Consider the following 26,874-nt stretch of genomic DNA (forward strand, 5'->3'; position numbering starts at 1 on the left):
ATCAAGGGATTACCAATTTAGTATTGAAAGGCAGCGTGGAGGGTAAAAATCATAGAGGGAGACCAAGAGATGAATACACTAAGCAGATTCAGAAGGATGTAGGTTGCAGTAGGTACTGGGAGATGAAGAAGCTTACACAGGATGGAGTAGCATGGAGAGCTGCATCAAACCAGTCTCAGGACTGAAGACCACAACAACAACAACAACTCTTTCCATTCTCAAAGGGAATTTTTGGCTCAGAAAAGGACAGTTCTCTTGTCAACTGCTGTTTACTGGTCTGGGTATTCTGACACTGGCCCCTCAATACTTGTATTCTTTAATGTCATTTCTTGTTAACAATATCAGAGTACTCCCAAGAATTAGCAGCTTTCATTCAGTTAATACTAGGCAGAGATCCAGTCTGCATTTTGATTGCACCTACTTGACTCTTGTGCAGAAAGATGTGCAGTATCTGCTGCATCCATTTTCAATAAGCTACCATTTTCAATAAGCTACCACAAGAATTCAAAAATCTTAGCAGTACTCCACGGGCTTTCAAGTCTAAACTGAAGAGTTTCCTCATGCGTCACTCCTTCTATTCTATCAGGGAGTTCCCTGAAAAATATCGCTACATCGTGTGTTACATTGTTGTCTGTGTTTATATAAACTCATAGTTTGTCATCTCTTTAGGATTCATAAACTTTTATTTTATCTATTATTTCTCTTTGTACTGACATGTTCCATGACTGTGGAGACTTGTTCCTCAGCTTGGTCCTAGGGAACTACATGTGGTGGGTGGGGAGTGGGCGGTGGGGGATGGGGGAAGAGCTAGCAGTTTGGTAGTTTAATGCCTTGACAGCTTAGCTTCCATCTTCACTCTACTAGACATGTAGAATGATGCATGGTCAAGTTACTGCATGAAAACAGAAAAATATTTATAACTCGAACATTATTAACTTTGATGCCATATTATATTAATGAAAATGTTTGTTTTTAGACATTGTTTTGATGTATAGCTTTAAAAGTATGATTGGCCGTCATGAAGTTTGAGCTCAATTTTTTCAAAAATTAACATGTGTCTAGCAAAAAGTAGAAACACGGGTATCTCTATTTTCAATACAGATGTCTTTGCAAAACTTAATCAAAATTGGTGATGCACATGTTAGACTAGGGCTGGCCACAGCGTGCCAAACTTCATGCAGATCGAGTGTGCAGGTCATGGCTTGGCTCTCCAGCAAAAATGGATCAAATGGCTCTAAGCACTATGAGACTTAACATCTGCGGTCATCAGTCCCCTGGACTCAGAACTACTTAAACCTAACTAACCTAAGGACAACACATACATCCCTGCTCGACGCAGGATTCGAACCTGCGACCATAGCAGCAGCGCGGTTCCAGACTGAAGTGCCTAGAACCGCTCAGCCACAGCGGCCAGCTGCTCTCCAGCATTTGCTATTTCCTTGCTGGATATACTTGGTACAGTGCAACATTTTATTTAGTGTCACAGTATGGCATTTTTTGGTCTGCGCGACTGTCTTCAGTTCAGCACAATTGTGGTGTCAGCACTGTTTACATTTTGCTATTTCTTCATAGTATGACAGATGATCACAGGTTCAATGGATGTTTGCACAAAAGGAGGCAGTCTAGTGATCTGTCATCAGAAGCCTTTGATAATGAATGGGAATGACAGAAGAAAGGGAAGAGAATTCTCAGTATCTATTATGCAGTCGCATAAGTGATGGGGTCTGCGAATTCGCTGAGAAATGACATTACAGTACTATGGAAAAAAAATTTGAAGATGAAATTGACAATGAAAGAGCAAACAATTATGATGATTGACAGACAGGATTCATTGTTCAGTACATCAAGAATCACTTAGTTCTAAATTTTCAGGAACACAGCACATGAAGAAATTGGTAGCATGAATAATAAAATTTATGAAGTCGAATGCATTATTCCTTTGTCATTTGCAAACATTTTTGATCAAACTGACTGAAGAGTATCAGAACTTTTTATATTACAGCAAAGCAAATACCCATAATTATTTTTCAACTTAAAACTTGCTGTTGCTGAATTTATGAAGAAAACGGAGTGCAAGAATGAAAATTAAAACATCCGGAATGTAGTGCAGGCCTCACATTTTAATTGACCTGCAAGGTAATTCCAGTTTTAATGACAAATCTTTTTTACGTTAAAATTGTCTATGGCGCATACATTGCTTTTCCCAGGTAGAGTTTCCGCATTTTCATAATGAGTGTGCAAAAATGCTACCATATTTCGATTGACATATTTGTGTGAAAGATCTTTTTTCAATTATGAAACTAAACAAGTCACAATTATGTCATAACTTGAGTGCAAAAGAGTGTGAAATTGTCTGCATCTGTCCGTATACTGAATGTCTGCACCAGAAAAAAATTATACTTTTAATTAAATAATACTGAAAAACTTGTTTCATTTGTGATCTATGTTGTTGAGAAATGTGAAGTATAAAACCAAGTCGTATGCAATGTGACTATATTGCCATTTAAACACAGTGCATTCACAGTTTTCACTTTCCCCTTCCTCATGCTCAGACAGCGTGGCATGGTGGTGGGAGAATTTGCAACAAGGCTGAACACTTTGCTACTCAAGCCCAGCCAAGGATCACAAGCCAAAATCTTGTCCAGCCTTTGAGTTAGAGCCTTCCCTTGTAAGTCCAAAAGAGTTGAATTTCCCACACAGATAAACAATGAAACACGGCAAGAAGTGACAGAAACTAATTTGAATTGGAAGTTTTTGAAGTTTCTATTGACATTTAAATTCTGATTTGAAGAAGTGTTCCCAGTCATTAAAGCAGAAAACAAATGTGGCTGAGCGACCAGTGGGATAAGGAAGTCCTCCATAATCCTTAAGCATCTCAGCAGCATAAAAGACAACCAAAATGATTGCAATTCAAAAATACTATCAAACATACAAAAAAATATATAGAAAAGTTTCACTATCAACAACAAAAAGTCTCAAAATGATAAATTTATAGAGAAGGTACAAAACAAAATAAAAGCAACCTGAAATGTCAGCAGACAGGAAACAAATGGTACAAAGACAAAATAAAACAATGGAAAATCCAGGATGGAATGTAACAATATATGAAAAGGAAAGTTGCTACTCACCATATAGCAGAGATTCTGAGTCACAGATAGACAAACAAAAAGACTGTTCCAAATAAAGCTTTTGGCACATAAGGCCTTTGTCAAAAATAGACTACACACACACACACACACACACACACACACACACACACACACACACACACACACATACATATTTACATACATACACACACACTCACGCACATGCAGTTGAGGCTACAGTTGCCTTAGACTGCAGTTATGTGTGTGTGAGTTGTATTTGTGTGAGTGTGTGTGCATCGTCTATTTTTGACGAAGGCCTTACGGGTCAAAAGCTTTATTTAGAACAGTCTTTTTGTTGTGCCTATCTGTGTCTCAGCATGTTCACAATGTGGTGAGTAGCAACTTTGCTTTTCATAATATTGTTACAAAGACAAAATAGGTTGGCATACAATTACAGCACAATGGTACCACAATACATGATCCCAAAAAACTAGAAAACTTCTCAAACCAATACTTCAGTAGCATAGCTATCAACCTATAACATGAATTTGACAAAAGGCAGCCTGTAAAAACGCTGAATTATGAACCAGACACACAGATGCTGTGACCCACCCCTGCAAAAGAACTAAGAAATGTAGTTTGTAACCTAAAATATAGAAACCACAACATGTGTAAATGAAGTGCCTGTGTGCTTGTTGATGGACTGCATATACATATCAAAGACCCTTTATTGCACATCATAAATGAATCATTCACCATAGGTTGCTTCCCAGAGACCCTTAAACATGTAAAGATCATGTATATACATGAAAAAGTGAACTGTGAAAATATCATTGACTTGTTGCTTCAGTTGGAAGCTGATGAGCCTCAGACAGAGGTAGGTGTAGAGAGGGCACAACAAACTTTCAGTAGAAAATTGAATAAGAATGTAGGAAAGTCAGCAAAGAGAAAGAAAGTTTTGTGGTTAGGTAGTTCACATGCCAGAGGTGTAGGCCAACTTTTGCAGGATCAGTTAGGATCAGAATACCAGGTCACAATTTTTTTTAAACCAAGTGCTGGTCTGGGTCAGGTGACAGAGGATTTAGGTTCACTCTGTAAAGATTCTACCAAGGAAGACACCATGGTTATTCTGGGTGGGCCAGCCAATAGTATTGACAGAGATCCTGGGTACAATATAGAGTGTGACCTGACAAAGATTGCATCAGCAACGAGACATACCAGTGTTAAGTTTGTGTCTGTTCTGAGATGCCATGACTGACCTCATTTAAACTCTTCTGTCGGGAGAGTTAATTTGGAGTTGGAACGGCTGCTTGGGTCAGGAGCAGGGTCACATATTGGTTTGGTTTATTTGGATTATACTAGACATGGCCTACACCTCAACAGGAAATGGAAGGGTAAACTGGCTGGGCTAATAGCAGGAAATGTAAGGGGGGGGGGGGGGGGAGGCACTGCCATGAGTGGTAATATACCAGTGGCCATAGGTGTTGCAGCAGCACCTTTTTTTAGGATAGGTAAGACAGAATGTAGTCAAGTTCTGAGAGAAGTAAAGATTAAAACAAACCTTCATTTTGATAAAGAAATCAAACAGCATAATCCTGGCACATTGGATCAGCGAACACAGCTGTTGATTAAAAATTTGCAGCAATCAGCAGAAATTTTATTTCCACCTGATTTCATCTCGGTAAATGTGAAATGCCAACTATCTTTAGTGCATCAAAATATTCAAAGGCTTAGAAGTAAAATTAATGAACTAGTTATGTGTACTGATGAATTAGAGTCATCGAACCCAGCTGATATAATCTGCCTCTCTGAACATCATGTGACCACTGGTATAGATATGTTAAACCTTCCAGAATTTAAGTTAGCCTCCTACTTCTGTAGACAAAAGATGGAGAAAGGAGGAGTTGCCACATTTGTTAAAAACAGTTTTAAATTTAGGAATATTGACATTAATAAATTTTGCTTAGAGCAGCACTCAGAAGCATGTGCAACAGAATTTCATAATAGGTCCTTTATAATAGTAGCCATATACAGAGCACCTTCAGGAAATTTCAATCTGTTTATAAATGGTCTTGAAGATCTATTATCTCATCTAAAATTAAAAAACAAATAACTAGTGGTTGCTGGTGATTTTAATATAGATGTCCTGAAAAATACTGCCAGTGAACAGTTACTGAAATCAGTTACACTGTCATTCAATTTAATTTCTACCGTAAATTTCCCAACTAGGGTATACAAATGTTCTAAGACTGCCATTGATAATATATTTATAGACAATTCTAGGCAACTAAGCCACATTACAAAACCAGTAGTAAATGGGTTATCTGACCATGACATGCAACACCTAATGTCAAAGTTTGAAAATTGTCAGGGTAAAACATCTATCAGAACTGAGTACAGAAGGCCAATAAAACAGTCAAAAACTGAGAAATTTTTGGTGATTGCTGAAAGAATTTAATTGGATGGATGTTTACAGCATCCAAGACATAAATGGAAAATACAAAACATTCATTAATAAAGTTAGCACCCTATTTGAAAATCATTTTCCCCTGAAGGTAACTCAAATTAAGCAGAAGTCTAATAAGAAACCATGGATCACACAAGAGATAAAGATCTCATGTGAGACAAAAAGGAAACTCTATCTGATATGTAGGGACACCTTTGATATGAGCATTATAGCTCATTACAAAAATTACTGCAAAATATTGAAGAAGGTTATCCAGAAATCTAAACACCTGAATTATGAGAAGAAGATAAATATATCCAGCAATAAAATAAAAACAATATGGGATATAGTTCAGTCAGAGGCAGGTAGGATCAGAAATGAGGAGGAACAAATAGCTCTAAAAATAAATGAAACCCTGGTAACAAATGCATGTAGTGTTGCAAACCATTTACACAAGTATTTTGTCTCTGTTACTGATAGATGGGTTGTCAGGTTCAGTAAATAATGCAATGGAATATCTGAGACCAGTGCACACAAGCAATCTCAGTAAAATGGAATTCACACTTACTTCACCCAAAGAAATAGGATCCACCATAGAGTCCTTGAAATCAAAGCATTCTAGTGGTTATGATAACATATCAACAAAGTTAATAAAAGAGTGTTCATGTGAGCTTAGTCATATCTTAAGTTATTTGTGTAATCAATCACTTGTCACAGGAACATTCCCAGACTGGCTTAAATATGCTGAAGTTATACCTCTCCACAAGAAAGGGGACAAAGAAATGCCATCAAATTACCGACCGATCTCACTTTTGCCAGCTTTTTCAAAAATCTTTGAAAAGGTTATGTTCCAGCGTCCACTTAAGCACCTTAGTGAAAATAACATACTGTCAAAGTCACAGTTTCAGTTTCTTAAGGGTTCTGATATTGAGAAAGCTATTTACACTTACAGTGAAAATGTCCTTAATTCATTGGACAACAAATTAGAGGCAACTGGCATAGTCTGTGACCTGTCAAAGGCGTTTGACTGTGTGAATCACAGCATTCTTTTAAGTAAATTAAAATATTATGGCATCACTGGTAGTGCTGCAAAGTGGTTTCAGTCATATCTTACTAATAGAAAACAAAGGGTGTCATTATGTAACACTTCAGCAGTAGGCAGACAAACGCAAAATTACATGTGGTGTTCCCCAAGGTTCCAGACTAGGTCCACTACTGTTTCTTGTGTATATTAATGACATGTCATCTGTTACATCACCAGAGGCCAAGTTTGTCTTATTTGCAGATGATACAAACATTGCAATAAATAGTGAATCAAATATAAATTTAGAAAGGGCAGCTAATCAAATTTTTACTGACATTAATAAGTGGTTCATAGCCAATTCACTGTTATTAAACTTTGAAAAGACCCACTATACGCAGTTCAGAACTTCCAAGAGATTTCCTTCTGGTGTGTGCATAAAATATGATGACATGGAAATAGGAGAAGTTGAGAGTGTAAAATTCTTGGGATTACAACTTGATAATAAATTCAGTTGGGAGCAACATACTAATGAACTGCTAAAGCGCCTAAACAAGTCTGTGTTTGCAATGCGAATGAAGCCAGACATAGGATATACAAATATAAAAAAAACTGGCATATTTTGCTTATTTTTATTCCATTATGTCATGTGGTATCATATTTTGGGGTAACTCCCCAAACAGAGAAAAAAGTTTTGGAGTACAGAAGCGTATAATAAGAGTAATGAGTAGTCTAAATCCAAGAACATCATGTCGAAACCTATTCAAAGAATTGGGCATATTAACCACAGCTTCTCAGTATATTTATTCCTTAGCGAAGTTTGTTGTAAATAACACATCTCTTTTTCCAACTAACTGCTTAGTAAACAGCATCAATACTAGGAATAAGAACAATATACATAAAGATGAACCATGGACCTTGTCGTTGGTGGGGAGGCTTGCGTGCCTCAGCGATACAGATAGCCGTACCGTAGGTGCAACCACAACGGAGGGGTATCTGTTGAGAGGCCAGACAAACGTGTGGTTCCTGAAGAGGGGCAGCAGCCTTTTCAGTAGTTGCAAGGGCAACAGTCTGGATGATTGACTGATCTGGCCTTGTAACAATAACCAAAACGGCCTTGCTGTGCTGGTACTGCGAACGGCTGAAAGCAAGGGGAAACTACAGCCATAATTTATCCCGAGGGCATGCAGCTTTACTGTATGATTACATGATGATGGCGTCCTCTTGGGTAAAATATTCCGGAGGTAAAATAGTCCCCCATTCGGATCTCCGGGCGGGGACTACTCAAGAGGATGTCGTTATCAGGAGAAAGAAAACTGGCGTTCTACGGATCGGAGCGTGGAATGTCAGATCCCTTAATTGGGCAGGTAGGTTAGAAAATTTAAAAAGGGAAATGGATAGGTTGAAGTTAGATATAGTGGGAATTAGTGAAGTTCGGTGGCAGGAGGAACAAGACTTCTGGTCAGGTGACTACAGGGTTATAAACACAAAATCAAATAGGGGTAATGCAGGAGTAGGTTTAAAAATGAATAGGAAAATAGGAATGCGGGTAAGCTACTACAAACAGCATAGTGAACGCATTATTGTGGCCAAGATAGATACGAAGCCCACGCCTACTACAGTAGTACAACTTTATATGCCAACTAGCTCTGCAGATGATGAAGAAATTGAAGAAATATATGATGAAATAAAAGAAATTATTCAGATTGTGAAGGGAGACGAAAATTTAATAGTCATGGGTGACTGGAATTCGAGTGTAGGAAAAGGGAGAGAAGGAAACATAGTAGGTGAATATGGATTGGGGGACAGAAATGAAAGAGGAAGCCGCCTAGTCGAATTTTGCACAGAGCACAACATAATCATAACTAACACTTGGTTTAAGAATCATGAAAGAAGGTTGTATACATGGAAGAACCCTGGAGATACTAAAAGGTATCAGATAGATTATATAATGGTAAGACAGAGATTTAGGAACCAGGTTTTAAATTGTAAGACATTTCCAGGGGCAGATGTGGACTCTGACCACAATCTATTGGTTGTGACCTGTGAGATTAAAACTGAAGAAACTGCAAAAAGGTGGGAATTTAAGGAGATGGGACCTGGATAAACTAAAAGAAGCAGAGGTTGTACAGAGATTCAGGGAGAGCATAAGGGAGCAATTGACAGGAATGGGGGAAATAAATACAGTAGAAGAAGAATGGGTAGCTTTGAGGGATGAAGTAGTGAAGGCAGCAGAGGATCAAGTAGGTAAAAAGACGAGGGCTAGTAGAAATCCTTGGGTAACAGAAGAAATATTGAATTTAATTGATGAAAGGAGAAAATATAAAAATGCAGTAAGAGAAACAGGCAAAAAGGAATACAAACGTCTCAAAAATGAGATCGACAGGAAGTGCAAAATGGCTAAGCAGGGATGGCTAGAGGACAAATGTAAGGATGTAGAGGCCTATCTCACTAGGGGTAAGATAGATACCGCCTACAGGAAAATTAAAGAGACCTTTGGAGATAAGAGAACAACTTGTATGAATATCAAGAGCTCAGATGGAAACCCAGTTCTAAGCAAAGAAGGGAAAGCAGAAAGGTGGAAGGAGTATATAGAGGGTCTATACAAGGGGGATGTACTTGAGGACAATATTATGGAAATGGAAGAGGATGTAGATGAAGATGAAATGGGAGCTACGATACTGCGTGAAGAGTTTGACAGAGCACTGAAAGACCTGAGTCGAAACAAGGCCCCCGGAGTAGACAATATTCCATTGGAACTACTGACGGCCGTGGGAGAGCCAGTCCTGACAAAACTCTACCATCTGGTGAGCAAGATGTATGAAACAGGCGAAATACCCTCAGACTTCAAGAAGAATATAATAATTCCAATCCCAAAGAAAGCAGGTGTTGACAGATGTGAAAATTACCGAACTATCAGCTTAATAAGTCACAGCTGCAAAATACTAACACGAATTCTTTACAGACGAATGGAAAAACTAGTAGAAGCCAACCTCGGGGAAGATCAGTTTGGATTCCGTAGAAACACTGGAACACGTGAGGCAATACTGACCTTACGACTTATCTTAGAAGAAAGATTAAGGAAAGGCAAGCCTACGTTTCTAGCATTTGTAGACTTAGAGAAAGCTTTTGACAATGTTGATTGGAATACTCTCTTTCAAATTCTAAAGGTGGCAGGGGTAAAATACAGGGAGCGAAAGGCTATTTACAATTTGTACAGAAACCAGATGGCAGTTATAAGAGTCGAGGGACATGAAAGGGAAGCAGTGGTTGGGAAGGGAGTAAGACAGGGTTGTAGCCTCTCCCCGATGTTGTTCAATCTGTATATTGAGCAAGCAGTAAAGGAAACAAAAGAAAAATTCGGAGTAGGTATTAAAATTCATGGAGAAGAAATAAAAACTTTGAGGTTCGCCGATGACATTGTAATTCTGTCAGAGACAGCAAAGGACTTGGAAGAGCAGTTGAATGGAATGGACAGTGTCTTGAAAGGAGGATATAAGATGAACATCAACAAAAGCAAAACAAGGATAATGGAATGTAGTCTAATTAAGTCGGGTGATGCTGAGGGAATTAGATTAGGAAATGAGGCACTTAAAGTAGTAAAGGAGTTTTGCTATTTGGGGAGCAAAATAACTGATGATGGTCGAAGTAGAGAGGATATAAAATGTAGGCTGGCAATGGCAAGGAAAGCGTTTCTGAAGAAGAGAAATTTGTTAACATCCAGTATAGATTTAAGTGTCAGGAAGTCATTTCTGAAAGTATTCGTATGGAGTGTAGCCATGTATGGAAGTGAAACATGGACGATAAATAGTTTGAACAAGAAGAGAATAGAAGCTTTCGAAATGTGGTGCTACAGAAGAATGCTGAAGATTAGATGGGTAGATCACATAACTAATGAGGAAGTATTGAATAGGATTGGGGAGAAGAGAAGTTTGTGGCACAACTTGACCAGAAGAAGGGATCGGTTGGTAGGACATGTTCTGAGGCATCAAGGGATCACCAATTTAGTATTGGAGGGCAGCGTGGAGGGTAAAAATCGTAGAGGGAGACCAAGAGATGAATACACTAAGCAGATTCAGAAGGATGTAGGTTGCAGTAGGTACTGGGAGATGAAAAAGCTTGCATAGGATAGAGTAGCATGGAGAGCTGCATCAAACCAGTCTCAGGACTGAAGACCACAACAACAACAACATAAAGATTTAAAATCACTAACTCTTGGCCAGAAAGGGCTCCAGTATTCAGCAATGCATATTTTCAATAAGTTACCAGTAACCATTAAGAGTTTAGTTTCAGACAAGGCACAATTTAAACATAATTTAAAAGAATTTGAGCATCTATGGAATGAATAATTAATCTAATCTAATCTAATCAGTACTTTTTACTACATTTTCCATCAAACACCTATCTACAGTTACCCACTTTTTGTAGGTAACTTCTTCAATCATATTGTCAGTGAACTTTGTATTCAATAGAGTCTAGAGACACCAGGACATTCTTTACAAATATCCATAAAACATTGTTGTGATGGTGGATTGCACGTCATCTTCACTAGACAGGAATGGTAAGATTTCAAAGCAGTTTTATCTCCATCCAAAACAAAATTTTGCATCTTAGCACCATTCATCATTAGCTTAATGTTTTGGTGTAAGGTACACACACAAACAGTATGTGTGCCACTTCTTTCAGCCAGGATGCAGTTCCTTGGTCTTAATTCGCAATTTTGTTTGCAGGGATATTTTCCTAAATAATTGGTATACTTCTTGCAAATTTGCCAACACTAGCCTCTTTTGAACCTGGATCTTTCCATCTCTATTTCTTATGGTCACACAATCTTTTTTCCCCGGCATCATTCTACTAACGTCGTCAGAATTGTAGAAGTCTTTTACACAGTCGACAATATTCTCATTTAGAGTTCTTCCAGATTTAGGATTAGGATTTGACAAAATTCCTTTTTCTTTTACTAACAGTTTCACTGCACAAGCCATTTAGTTTGTCACTCCAAATTCTTCTTCTATTTTCTGACAGCTCCATCTCATAGGTAGGATAGACAAAATCATCATGTTTTCACTTCTTTTTGTTGTTTGAGCAAACTTTTCTTTTAACTGTTGAATAATCTCCGATTCATCTTCGGAATGTTCAGTAATAACTTCTTCAGGGCTCGATTCAGGTAGTAAGTTCTTTTCTAAGCTAGATTTTATTTTATCAAGTTTTTTCTTTGTATAGGTAGGCACAGCAAACTTTTTCTTCTTTGGTGGTGACTCACCAATGAGTTCTAGTGACTTGTTCAAATAGTCTATGGAAGATTGAGGATCAATAAAAGAATCATTTACATTTTCGCTACAGCAAGGGAAAACTTCTTCTTCCGTTTTGTGTTTGTCACTAACCTTTTCCCTACATACATCATATATTTTCATACCACTAATGATTCCTAAGTCTAGAGAGCACATCCAGTCTCTTACATTTCTCAGCAATTGTACACGGACTTTCTTATGTTGTTCTACTTTAAAAGGGTTACAACATTTAGCAGCAATAATCGCCCAATTTTCTGAGATGCCATTTCTGTAAGGTAAAAAATACTACAATCAAAAAGTAAATATATATATACAACTTAAATAACTATATTTCTATTATTTGGAACATTCTAGAAAAAATAAATATAGTAAATAATCGTATTTTATGATGTTTGATATATTACCACATATATGGCACGGCGTACACCAAGACTACACTGCTCTATACTAGATCACTTAACACTAAAACACAGTACAATATAGAGCACTCTTAAGTTTTTTTGCTATGATTATTTCATACACATTTTAATGTAGGGTCGGGCCCCACTTCCTGCCACATTAATGACATGTTTTTAGGTTTTACCATGTTTAACTTGCAGGAAATGAAAATATAGTACTTAATCTTACCTCTCAATAAATTAAGTTTCTTCTGATGCTTTGTACAACATGTAGAATCCAAAAAAAAACAGATTATGTGTTACTTAAAGAAAAACACTACATAACACAACTTTTACAACACAGATCTTTTCATTAAATGGTGACTTCAAACAAGATCAAACAAAGAAATGTTTCTATAGACAATTGAATAGCACATTTCATATTGCTTACTGTAATCTATGGTAGGGCTGGCTGGTATTCCAAAGGAGCTTAAAATCGCACCTGTTACATCAAGGTGGCCATAAGTGGGGTAGTGGCCAAAACTAGAGCCTTGACCCTATATGAAAATCTCATGTTTTTTTATAACAAAAAGTGAATGTCATATAAAATCGTAAGATTCTTAAATTATAATTTTTTTATATATTTTATTCTCACATTAAAATATCATTTAATGAACTGACAAACAATAAGAGGGTAATGTTGCATAAAAAGGCTAACATAATAATTTAAGTTTGTTAGAATTACATAGGCCTACCTTAGTATTCATAGCATGGAAATAGTCTGCTTTTCACCTCACTAGTGTGTATTGCGGTAGTAAAATATTATTTTATACAAGAACCCATTGAGACCCCACCATTTTTATAAAAAATTCCAAGGGTACGTATTATGGAAATTTCAAAAAATGTTTTTTTGGAATAGTTTAAAATTTTCAGATTTAGGTAGCATAGTCATGTTACATATCAAATTGAAGGGAATTTTTAGAGGAAAACAATGGTGCAAGTTTGAGCTCTCTAGGTTGTATAGTTTTTGAGCTACAGCATTTTAAAATAATCATCGATTGATCAAAAACAGTTTTTTTTTTTACTTTTTTAAACCCTTGAAACTCAAAAACCAAAGATCATAAAAATTTGAAATTTCAAATTTAAACTAGTGTTAATGGGTACATTACCTGGAAAAAATTTCATCCAAATCTGAGATATCAAGGTTCAGACTGTAAATTGATTTGATATGGAATGACCCATCTGGAGATAGAATATATGCATTTTGTGCCATTTAAGGGACTGGGATAGATAATAGAAATATTTAGGTATAACACTATAATGTAAAAAAAAGAGAAAATAAAAAAAACTTGTTTCCTGTGTGCATTTCTTGTGCATTTGACACGTTCCACATCATAACGGTTTTCCGTGCTATTGATCAATGGAACACGTAACTAATTAACTAACTAACAAAAAATCATATGCCCACCCCTTTACTGACATCACATTCAAAATAAATATACACTATAATGAAAATTAGACTCATGGGGTACCTAACAAAGTACAATCTTCTATGTAGAAAACAGTTTAGTTGCAGGGCTAAAAAAAGCACATAATTGATTTTCAAATATTGTTCTTCAAGCACTAGACAAAGGAGAACATATAACAGGTGTCTTCCTTTACTTTAGCAAAGCCTTTGATACAGTAGAGCCAGACAATTCTGTTAAATAAACTGAACACTCTAGGTATAAGGGGGGATAGTAAATAAGAGGTTTCATTCATATCTGAAAAACTCCAGCCATGCCATAAAACACGTTTCCAACCCTGAATACATTAATAATGGAGCCCCCAAGCAACGTGCTTGGCCCAATACTCTTCTTCATATACATCAATGACTTTCTCCAGAGACTCAAACATGGTGAAACGGTACTGTCTGCTGATAACATACTAATCAGTGATGCATCACCAAGTGTACTAAATGACAAAGCTGAAGAAATACTCATGCAGGTGGGTAGACAAAAACAAATTAGCCTTAAATACAAAAACCCCAATAGTATTTGTTTCTGCATAAGAAGGAAACCTGAAAATAACTCTTTAAAAGAGAAAGATGAGCTCATAGAATGTGTATCAAAAATAAAATTTCTATGGATGCATGTTGATGCACAGCTAAAGTGGACTGAGAATATTATTGTCTTCAGTAAGTGAATAGCTTAAGTGTGCTTTGCACTTAGAGTAATAAATTCAGAGTGTAGAAACTCATGTGCCAGAACAACATATTTTGCATATGATACAATGGAAACTCCAGATAGGAATATCAACAACATAAGAAAAAAATAGATTTCTACTTACTGTAAAGACAACATGAAAAGTTGCAGACAGGCACAATTGAAAGACACTTACCATAGGCTTGGCAGTCATGTGTGTGTGAGGTGTGCTTGCTTGTGTGAATGAATGGTGGGTGTTTCTCTTTTTCTGACAAAGGCTGTGGTCAAAAGTTATGTATAAGTGTCTTTTAATTGTGCTGGTCTGCAACTTAGCATGTTATCTTTACAGTACGTAGCAATTTATTTTTCCTACATATTTTGCATATGCTCTTCCTGTAATAAATTGGAAACCCAGTTCTAAGCAAAGAAGGGAAAGCAGAAAGGTGGAAGGAGTATATAGAGGGTCTATACAAGGGGGATGTACTTGAGGACAATATTATGGAAATGGAAGAGGATGTAGATGAAGATGAAATGGGAGCTACGATACTGCGTGAAGAGTTTGACAGAGCACTGAAAGACCTGAGTCGAAACAAGGCCCCCGGAGTAGACAATATTCCATTGGAACTACTGACGGCCGTGGGAGAGCCAGTCCTGACAAAACTCTACCATCTGGTGAGCAAGATGTATGAAACAGGCGAAATACCCTCAGACTTCAAGAAGAATATAATAATTCCAATCCCAAAGAAAGCAGGTGTTGACAGATGTGAAAATTACCGAACTATCAGCTTAATAAGTCACAGCTGCAAAATACTAACACGAATTCTTTACAGACGAATGGAAAAACTAGTAGAAGCCAACCTCGGGGAAGATCAGTTTGGATTCCGTAGAAACACTGGAACACGTGAGGCAATACTGACCTTACGACTTATCTTAGAAGAAAGATTAAGGAAAGGCAAACCTACGTTTCTACCATTTGTAGACTTAGAGAAAGCTTTTGACAATGTTGACTGGAATACTCTCTTTCAAATTCTGAAGGTGGCGGGGGTAAAATACAGGGAGCGAAAGGCTATTTACAATTTGTACAGAAACCAGATGGCAGTTATAAGAGTCGAGGGACATGAAAGGGAAGCAGTGGTTGGGAAGGGAGTAAGACAGGGTTGTAGCCTCTCCCCGATGTTGTTCAATCTGTATATTGAGCAAGCAGTAAAGGAAACAAAAGAAAAATTCGGGGTAGGTATTAAAATTCATGGAGAAGAAATAAAAACTTTGAGGTTCGCCGATGACATTGTAATTCTGTCAGAGACAGCAAAGGACTTGGAAGAGCAGTTGAATGGAATGGACAGTGTCTTGAAAGGAGGATATAAGATGAACATCAACAAAAGCAAAACAAGGATAATGGATTGTAGTCTAATTAAGTCGGGTGATGCTGAGGGAATTAGATTAGGAAATGAGGCACTTAAAGTAGTAAAGGAGTTTTGCTATTTGGGGAGCAAAATAACTGATGATGGTCGAAGTAGAGAGGATATAAAATGTAGGCTGGCAATGGCAAGGAAAGCGTTTCTGAAGAAGAGAAATTTGTTAACATCCAGTATAGATTTAAGTGTCAGGAAGTCATTTCTGAAAGTATTCGTATGGAGTGTAGCCATGTATGGAAGTGAAACATGGACAATAAATAGTTTGGACAAGAAGAGAATAGAAGCTTTCGAAATGTGGTGCTACAGAAGAATGCTGAAGATTAGATGGGTAGATCACATAACTAATGAGGAAGTATTGAATAGGGTTGGGGAGAAGAGAAGTTTGTGGCACAACTTGACCAGAAGAAGGGATCGGTTGGTAGGACATGTTCTGAGGCATCAAGGGATCACAAATTTAGTATTGGAGGGCAGCGTGGACGGTAAAAATCGTAGAGGAAGACCAAGAGATGAATACACTAAGCAGATTCAGAAGGATGTAGGTTGCAGTAGGTACTGGGAGATGAAAAAGCTTGCACAGGATAGAGTAGCATGGAGAGCTGCATCAAACCAGTCTCAGGACTGAAGACCACAACAACAACAACTTTCTGTAATCAGTTATGGATTAATAAGCTGGGGAATAACTGAGCGGAATATACAAATAATCTTTAAGCTAGAAAAAAAGACTATACTTATTATGATAAGAAGCAGCAAGAGAACACACTGCACTGAGATGTTCAAACCTGTAGGAATCATCGACTGTTTCGTATGAACACTTTTGCAAACAGTGATCCACATAAAGAAAAACATCAAACAGTGCTCAACAAACAGATCTCTATATGAACATGAACATGGAACCAAATCCAGCCAACACCTACATCCCAGTAAGAAAAACACAACAAAAACCCAAAATAGAGTGCTATATACAGGGATCCATATAAATCATAAAAATAAATGTACTTATGTATGTACGTACATACGTTCCACATCCCCTCCTAAATCACTGGATCAGTTTCAACCAAAATCAGTCTACATGTCACTTACTGTCTGGAAAGAATCACTGTGGGGGTAAGAACCTCTCATCTAAGAGAGACAGGGTTGAAAAAGCAATGTAGCCAACGGTCTGTGAAACCCCATACTTTAGTCATTTAGTATTGAGAACGGGAACACTTAATGGACTTTCTGCAAACTTAACACATGATTTCAAATCTTTGACAAACTTTCCCTTGCTGATCACCTCCCACAAATTGATGAAAGGAAAAACGTTTATTGCATACTACATTTTCACAGTTCATGCAGTATAACTGTTGTCTGAAGCACTACATTTCAATTTATTACTTCTTTACTACTAATTGTAGTTGTAACACATTTTTCAGACAATATTCACACAAACCACTGAATGCACCACTACATCATTGTATGATAGTTAGTTCAAGAGACACAGCGTCATAAACAAAGAGAATCATGAATAGCTTGTGTATCATGCAAGTTGTTTAAATTTATTACTTCGTTACTACTGACTCTTTTCACAACAATTTTTGCAGACAGTACCCACATATTTTGCTGAATGTACCTACAAAAATGTATCATTGTACAACTCCTAGTCAGGATATATGACATCACAAATACATAGAGGCATGAAAAACTGCTGCATCATGCATGACATTTTAATTTATTACTTGCTTACTACCAATACTATTCACAACACATTTTGAAGACAGTAGCCACATATAAACTGTATGCACCTGCAAAATTATGTCATTGTACAACACATAGTTCAAGATATAAGATGTCATAAAGATTAAGCTGCCTGAAAATGAAACTTCAGAGTGAAATTCAGTAGACATACAGGTGAAATATATGTACCAATAAGTGAAAATATGTTAAATATAAGTGAAATATATTTCCTACATGCATATGCATGCAAAGCCACAGGTAAAAACTCGTCCTTAATCCAAGAATGATTTCAATCAAATTTGGTACAGATATCAGTTACAACCTGGAAAGAAATACAGGAGGGGTAAGAACCACCATCCTCCTATTGGGGTGAGCATGATAACATGGAGAGAGAAGGGGGAGGATGAGATGGACAGATAGCAAGGGGGAAGAAGGAGATAGCACGAATAGGAGGAGCAGGACTGGGATAGGGGAGGGAAAAATAATGGAGAGCAAAGAGAGCAGGAGATGGACAGAGAAAAGAACGATGAAGAGATGGACAAAGACAGGAAGAGGAAGAGATACACAAAGAGAGGGGAGGAGGAAATGAACAGACAGAAGGGGAGGTAGAGAGAGAGAGAGAGAGAGAGAGAGAGAGAGGAGGAGGTGGAGGTGGAGGAGGAGATTACTGCTCATAACTGAACACAGCAAGGTGGAAGCAAAGGAAATGCATCTTCAGGATTATGTTGCAGCCCAATGACATTATAAGCATGAATGAGTTGGTCCACAAAGTCTTGCACGACTGTCCCAGTCACACAGATAATAGCAATACTTAGTGTAACGTCCTTTCAAACCCAATAGAATTGTAGTGACTTTGAAATTCTCGCACACCAGCCATTCATGCATATTTTAATTAACACATTTTACAATGGATTTCAACATGGTATAGCTCTCTTTAATTAACGCAGCATATGGATCTGGGAGGGATGGTTTCATTACTATTGCATAATGGTATAGCCTTCTGGCTTGTTTTTGGGCCATCTATATGGAGTCTCCACTTGTCTGGATTGTATGTAATTTTCAGATCTTACAATAAACGATTTACGTCACTACAGAATTTAATGTCGCCTTCAAAACTGAAATGGGACTCAAGTTTTTTCTGGTGCTCTCGAAATACAGACACACATACTGTGTCAGTGAGGAGATTCCACTGCTGCAGTTGTGAAACCAAGATTTGGTCCTTATGCTTTGGAAGTTATAAATCCCTCAGGATTGCTGAGTTCACACTGTGATGTTTTGTGGCTCTCCAGATGATGATGTTGGTGTAAATGTAGGATCAGTTTCACTGGAGGATGATTGCACTTTTTTGGGTGTATGTGTCGGTTCAGCATCGTCACTACCACTGCTTGATGGTAGTATATGTGGGAGACTAATGACCAGCAATCCTTCATCATAAGCCATAGGGTGAATGACACATAGGATGTCAAGGTATTGAATATTCCTCTTCCTCTTGGTATTTGCTCCTTTCCCCAAGAAAGGTACCATACAAAAACAGAAATCTGACACATTATTTGTAGGTTGATGGCAAATAGCAGGCACATAAAATTTCATGGACATGTTTTTACCATGCATTCAGTGTAGACAAACAAGCGAAGAGCCCATGATTTCTCTTGGTCTCCAATTTGACTCCCACAATAAAAGGCATTTGATTGTTTCTCTGCATCAGTCAATGGTTGCTTTTTTGAACCACAAATTACAATTGTAACAAAAGTTATTAGGCTTGTTACTACAGGTGAAGGGCATTTTTGTGACAGTGGATATGTGCACAATAACATAATTCTTCAGTTTAAACACTTCACCTCACATACACACTCATTGCCAGCTGCTATGGCACTCATTCCAATAACAAGTGAACTAAAACAGCACAAGAGCATGCTGCAATGACAAATGACAGTTAAAACTGAGTCTGGTTTCTATAGTTGATAATGTTCACATGACTGGATGGTGTGCACATGGGTCATGGTGTAAAGCAGTTTCACCAAATTGTACTGGAAGCATCCACCTCACTCACTTACGACAGAGGAACTTTTCTCACAATGCATTTGCACACGACTCTTACAATGCTCCATAAACAAGACTGTGAGACATAAATATCTTATTTAAATATAACCCTGAGGTAGGAGACAATTTTAACCATGATATTCATATTCAGTGCATCTAAATCTCTAAAGCATGGCGAGGTTTGTTTCTGTAAAAAATAAAAAGTGAACATTTGTGGAGTAGTGATAATGTATGTATCTATTTACATGTTGTAATTGTATTTGTTTATGACTCTGTGACTGTGTTGTATACATTTGTGTGTCAAGAACATCCATACAATTTATATTGTCTATGAATGGATAAACAAATTTTAAAAATATAATGTTTTCTGCAGTTTACATATTACTGGAGTGTGACATCATACCTTGGTATAGTTTTTGATCCAGTTTTATAGATTTTTTCACATTTTTGTAAACCTGGACTGCTAAAATTCTTTCTGATCTTTCAATGTCAGTCCCATCAAGCTGTCTGAGCTGTGGTAAAGATGCTACAACAAACTGGCGATAGCCCTTGTAGTCAGTACAGGGATTCCCTGTCAGATACCTGCCATAAGAGAAAATGTAAAAATAATGACCACTCACATACAACCCTCCCCTCCCCTTGACACATATGCATGTGCTCCACACAGCATTTGTGCATGCACTCTCCCCCCCCCCCCCCCCCCCCTGCTCCCACACCCCTCCCCACAACACACACACTATAATAAACAGTTGTATTAGACATTTACTGTTACTGTAAATTAACTAAAAGGTCATGTCACATCAGTTATCTCTTTTAACAGGAGCTTATATTGTCTGCAATTATCACAAATTAATACTATTCTCAAATTTGTTAGTGACGATAACTTCAAACACATTTCAGAGAAACAGCAAATTTTATGCCAAGTTTTTCTGTTATCATAATAGACATCTCATTTTGACTTTTAATCACTTCAGTTCTAAAAGGTTACTGGTAATACTTGTAGCATATCAGATCCAAAAATTAAAAGAGAAGCAGCAAGCTCAGTTTAAAGTTTTTTCATATACTGTTCTGCAAAATACTGCATCAACCACAATGCAGCCACGTAATGTTGAAAGGCCTCCTTCTCAGACTACAATTGGTTTCTTTCGTTCTTTCTTTTTCTTTTCTTTCTTAAAAAAAGAAAACAATGTGGGCATGCAGCGTACAACATCCTTACGATGACCAGATAACCAGCAGGGTGGCACCATTTGGTTGCAAACCTGACTATAAGGCAGGTCGAAGTGACAGAACAGAATTTTGAAGTACAACAGTTCATTTTATCTGTAATCAGGGAGGATGGAATCGCTATAAGTAAAATTTGTGTCAAGTACATTAGCACCATCGATTACATTCTCTAAATAGCTTTCTAACTATTCAGTTGACCAAAGAAAAGTTACAAAACAGAATATATTAATGTGCATTGGCACCAAGTCAATTACTTGATAAAGTCTTTCTGAGCAGGAACCATAATGACATATGAAACTAAATAGATTTAACTAACAAAAGCATAAAATGACAATGCAAAAGATGATGCTTTCACTGCACTGATGTGCCTTATAAACAAATAATACATCATTTACAACACATGCCTCAAGGGTGATTCATTTTACCCAAATTTATGTGATCACCAAAGCAAGGTAATTAAGTTTGCAGTTAATCTGAATAGGAAGTTTGTAAAAATAACTCATGACCATAAAACAATATCAAATGAGCAAATAAGCACAATAATAAAATACTTTAGGATGAATGTCACAAAAGTAAGCAATTCATAAGACAAATTCAAAATAATAGCTTTAATTAAAGAAAACAATCCTAAGTGAGATAGCAAAATTATAGTTTGTGACAGGAGAAAAAGAAAAGTTGTCATGAACTTTTATACTGTAAATTGGCCAAGGCACGTGGTCAGCTAGAGTGGCTGTATGTATTCTACAACATAACTTGTATGTGAAACATCAGTATATAGTCACACTCATTATTAGAATAGCAAGCAGGATGTAAGTCACTATGGCAACAGTTACGTTAAGCAAAATATGGTTGAATGCTGTAATATGGGTAGCACCTGGGTCTAATGATTTTTGCACCTCCTGTGCCTTCAATTAAGCCAACAACTTGAACAATACAGTGTTGTTAGTATTTGAAAGAATTGACAAGGAAACACGTGCACTGAGAGAGAATTTAAATTCCAGAAACAATTATAGGAATGGTTTGATAGTGTCAGTCAGACTTACTTTCAAGTGTGCAGAGAACCAAAATTCAGGTCCTTGAATAGAAGTCCATTACTCGGTATGTTTGTGGAGTGAAATTCTGACAGGAACATACAACTGAAACCAGAAGAGAGTATTGGATGGCATATAACTAGCTGATTCTTATGCCATGGTACAAAGGTTCTATTAATTCGACTATCAGTTGGGGACCAGCTGAATTGGTTATGTATGAGACAAACTATCTTCATAATGTTCCAAGAAAAAACAGAGTCTGCAAAAGGCACTGAGTTGTGTTGCCAATGTCTACTTGGAGACCGTGCATGTGGAGTGGTGCTGAGTTGTGGTTCTTCAGAGGCAACTGAACAATAGGTTCTTCAGTTTGGTGGTGAGTGGAATCTTATTTCTGCAGATTCCTTCACAACAACACAACAGCCTTCTCCATGATAATGGCTTGTGCTCTTCTCTTTTGTAATGCAAGTTATCAAATTCCATAAACTTTTAACATAACTTTGTCATACCAGACAATGGTGGAAAACATATAGCAACACTGTCTCAACGTAGCAGAATAGTGCAGATATATGACAGTATCATTCAATAGTAGAGGCAGATAATAAAATATTGGAGTACTGCTATCTTTTATGTCACAATGTATCAATATCGTACTCCTTACTTATCACTATCTTCTAGAACTTTCAGAGCTGAGTGTGCCATTTCTCTGAGAGAGCACTGTCTTATAGTGTAATGACAAAAATGCCCCAATTCTAGAGGTCACATGCAGTCTTGGCATGTGCAAGAGAGTTGGTGATGGGCTCCCGCACAGACCAGTCATACACATCCATGTTGAGGTTAAGTAGTAGGAAGTATTTGTTGGAAAGTGGAATTAATAGGTGAAAGTCTTATGACTATCTGTAGAAGAAACATATTTCAATAATTCAGTTATTTCATGAAAAGGCATGTGGGATTATTTATGAGATTTATGGTGGATACAGTGTTTTGTTTGAGAATCAGTGATTGTCATGGAGAAACATGTTAATAGTAGATTGGAAATGAAAAGGATTCTTTAAACAGTGATAATTACGCCAGTGTGAATGTGAAACAAATATAACTGTTTGGGGGCAGCACTCTGTGTGAACACTGTGTTGACAAACATCGTCGCTGGTGGTCAACAGGGACCTCACACAGAAATCTCTGACTGTTATTCTGCCTCATGACTTTGCGAAGTTCAGATGTTTCTGATGTGTATGTTCCTTTCATTAATAAAACTGTTTTACATTGTATCTGTGTTGTGTGATTATTCATCATCACCCCCACCTATGCACCACAGCCCTACACATAAATGAATAAAACAATAAGAAGAATACCAGAAAGATGATTACTTGTATCATATGAAAATTCAGTTGAGGACACTATTAAATCACAAGGAGAAAGAATGGCTGGTCACTATTTATCTTCAGGCATGAAAATTGTGAGTATTGCTGATAGGAACACTCATAAATGAAAAACAATATTTCCAATCTTTTAAGAATTTATGTTCCTCTGCCAGGGAGGAAAGTCCATAGGCCTTCTCCTTCATTTTTGTCTCCTCTGATCTTCACATCAGGTGGCTTCCTTTCAAGCTTGAGTTTGGACACTCTGCTCCTCCTTTCCAATCTTCTCCAACCAATTATCCTTCCTCCTTGACGAGGAAAAATAAACCATAGAAAAGTCTGTAGCTTCTTTTATCTACCTTTCTATTGGCAGTATTTGAAATTTTGCCTTTGAAGTTAAGTACTGGCCAGCAATTCCAGCTGCTTGTAATTTATAAGTACAAATAGTATCCAAAAAAAGTTACTGTAATTCATGCTCTGTGATGTATGGCTTAAGAAATTAAGTTTGAAGATAAGTCTATCACATGCAACTATCAACAAAAACAACAATAACATTCATAAATATAATACTAGAAGAATCCTGCTCTCCAGGTGACCTTGCCAGGTCACAGCAGGGTCATTGTCTATGCTGTGGGCATATGTGGGTTAAGGATGATGTTGAATGATGTACATTATTCAACATCATCCTTAACCCATTTATGTCCACAGCATAGACAATGACCCTGCTGCAACCTGACAAAGTCACCTGGACAGCAGGCTGACCCATACAACACATATACCAGGCAGGTAGCACTGAGCATCCGGCAGGGGCCTATAGCAACAGAAGAGGGAAATAAACACAGGCGCATGAAGCAAACAGGCCCAAGCTAGACATTGTCGCACCAACTGGGTATGTGAACAATTTTGAGAAATAATTACTAGTACAAGTTTGTACAAGGTCATTTCTGGAAAAAGTTTGCAACTAGACACATACAAATGTAAGTATACTAAATGTTTTGTTTTATTTCCTAGTACAATTTTTGTTATGGTAAATTACATATGTGACTTAGACAGTACACACAATCATTCTTATAAAATTTATTTTCTAGCTGGAAGTATTTTTGTGGGTTAGTAACAGCCCCGTGGGCATAAATTATGCTTAAAGTTCTTATTATTTTCTTTTTGAGGCCCCAGCAGAAGCTTACTACTAACGAAATAGCTGAGCTCCTCGAGGGTTCAGAAGATGATGATGTCCACCTTGTAGAGGTATGACATCAGACAGCAACTTCAGAGAAATGGATTGTGGCAGCATAAATAGGTTGAACTGAAATCAATTACTCGCCTCAGCCAGAGAGTGGTACTACAACACAAACATGATGATGATGATACAGTCTTTGAATCTATTCCAATGACATCTGGGACCAATTCATGCAGTTCACACAGCTGCATCATCACTCTGATGAATAGTCTGCCTCGGCTGGGCAGTGCGACAGGGCTGACAATCATTCTGGTGGTCCTTCTTTATGACAAGGAAGTCAGCGCATCATGCCACACAAATGGATAAAGAGAGGTTTGCTTCCCTGAAAGGATGAACTGTCACTGCTGGCTCCATGTGTAGTGCTTACCCTCAATAAAGGCAGTGAACCAACAGAGTTCTTAGAGATATTTTTCAATCAAGAGATGTCATAAGACACACTGTAAGGCACACGGTATTGTACACGATTGAAAAACATAAAGCTAGTTTCTATTTTTTGGGGGATGAAATGTACTGTTTTCTAAATATATTGATTCTCAGTTGTTACACACTTTTACCATGGCATCACATGTATTGAGAGGCCAAAACAGATATGCACAATGTTTTAGTGGTCAAATCGATGTAATGTAATCAGTTTGAAGAGAAAATTAGGCATTTTCATGTCACAGATAACAACAAGTTAAGCACATGTGACAAAATGGCTAAAATTTGGCCACTGTTTGACATCATGAAAGTAAAATTTCTTGTGTACACACCCAATGAGAAAAACTTTAGTACTGATTAATGAAAGGTACCTGCTTATGAACATCATGGCTGTAAAGCCAAGTTGTTTTGGATTCAAAGTATAGATTACAGCAACTTGTTAAGGGTACTGTTTCAAGTTGACTTGTATGAGGGATGACCTGAATCATGAGATACAGGCCTCAGAGAACATATTTTTACCAAGCTGACAATTACAATAAAAAATTAATATCCAAACCCACAGTTTTCTGTGTATTGTACAAATTTTTTCCTATCCCCAGGATTGCCAACAACTTTGCAAGGAAGCAATGTGAAAATTACTGGAACTGTTGACCAAAAGAGAGTAGGCAAATGTCTGCTAATGGAGGTCGAGTCTTGCAAAAAGCAACCCAGAGGATTTTATGACTACAGGTCAGACACGAACAATAATATATGCTTTGTACAACGTAATGACAACAGTTTGGTTTCACCATTGTCTAATGAATTTGGAGTACATCCCGTTCAAAAAGTGAATCGTTATTCAGTCACTGCTGAACAGAAAATTGATACTGATCAGTCAAACATTGCAGATCAGTAAAACTAATTTATGAGTGGAGTACACAGACTGGATGCTAAAACTGGAGTTTACCGAATTGCCATAATAATGTGGCTTGTTAATGTCACAGTCAACAATTCTTCATTGCTTGCCAGATCACTAGCAATGAACATGAGGTACAATGGAATTTCACAAATCTATTGCAGGTCTTTACCCCAGAAATATGGTAATCCTAAAACTTAGGCTGTGCCTCAGTGCCAAATGAGAATGATTAAATCTGTTTCGGTAAGGAAAAATTTTGCTCAGCACATGATTCTCACTGGTCAGGTCAGAGGAAGATGTGGTTTTTGTAAAAATAAAACTGTTAAATTGTGCCAGAAATATAACATAAATTTGTATCACAAATACTTTGGGGAGTTATGTTTTATGTTCCTTACCTACCTAGCATGATTTCTTAATAGTTCATAATTTGCAATAAGAAAGACTGATTATCAAATTCCTAATAATAAACACTGATTAGTATAAAATATGTTTTATTTTCATTATACGTGTTATATAGTGCCACACAATTTTATGTGTTATGGGGGTCATTGTTGACCAACTGATAAATTCTCCTTTCTGAACTGACAGCTAGAAATTACTGTTACTGCTGTTGTCTGTGGTCACTAATAAATGACCTGTGTGAAAAGCTTAAAACTCCAAGCTCTGGGTATGTATGAGTTAATTTGGCACAGAAAGCAGTGAGGCATTCACCCATAAAAATTTTTGCACATTTACTCAGTTATGAGAAGAATCTAATGAGTGTTGTTGTTGTTGTGGTCTTCAGTCCTGAGACTGCTTTGATGCAGCTCTCCAGGCTACTCTATCCTGTGCAAGCTTCTTCATCTCCCAGTACCTACTGCAACCTACATCCTTCTGAATCTGCTTAGTGCATTCATCTCTTGGTCTCCCTCTACAATTTTTACCCTCCACGCTGCCCTCCAATACTAAATTAGTGATCCCTTGATGCCTCAGAACATGTCCTACCAACCGATACTTTCTCCTAGTCAAGTTGTGCCACAAACTCCTCTTCTCCCAAATTCTATTCAATACCTCCTCATTAGTTATGTGATCTACCCATCTAATCTTCTGCATTCTTCTGCAGCACCACATTTCAAAAGCTTTTATTCTCTTCTTGTC

General features: G+C 37.3%; 1 protein-coding gene across 2 annotated transcripts in view; it reads right to left on the minus strand.

Annotated features, from left to right (window-relative positions):
• LOC126475174 (dynein axonemal assembly factor 11) overlaps positions 1-26,874 on the minus strand; it is a 228,481-nt gene that overhangs the window by 107,837 nt on the left and 93,770 nt on the right. For both annotated transcript variants that reach the window (XM_050102805.1, XM_050102806.1), the window contains one exon: positions 19,979-20,157. In XM_050102805.1, the coding sequence (XP_049958762.1) occupies positions 19,979-20,157 (179 nt within the window). The remainder of the gene's footprint in view (positions 1-19,978; positions 20,158-26,874) is intronic.

The sequence above is a fragment of the Schistocerca serialis genome, chromosome 4, assembly GCF_023864345.2.
Source record: "Schistocerca serialis cubense isolate TAMUIC-IGC-003099 chromosome 4, iqSchSeri2.2, whole genome shotgun sequence".
Classification (NCBI taxonomy): Eukaryota; Metazoa; Arthropoda; class Insecta; order Orthoptera; family Acrididae; genus Schistocerca; species Schistocerca serialis.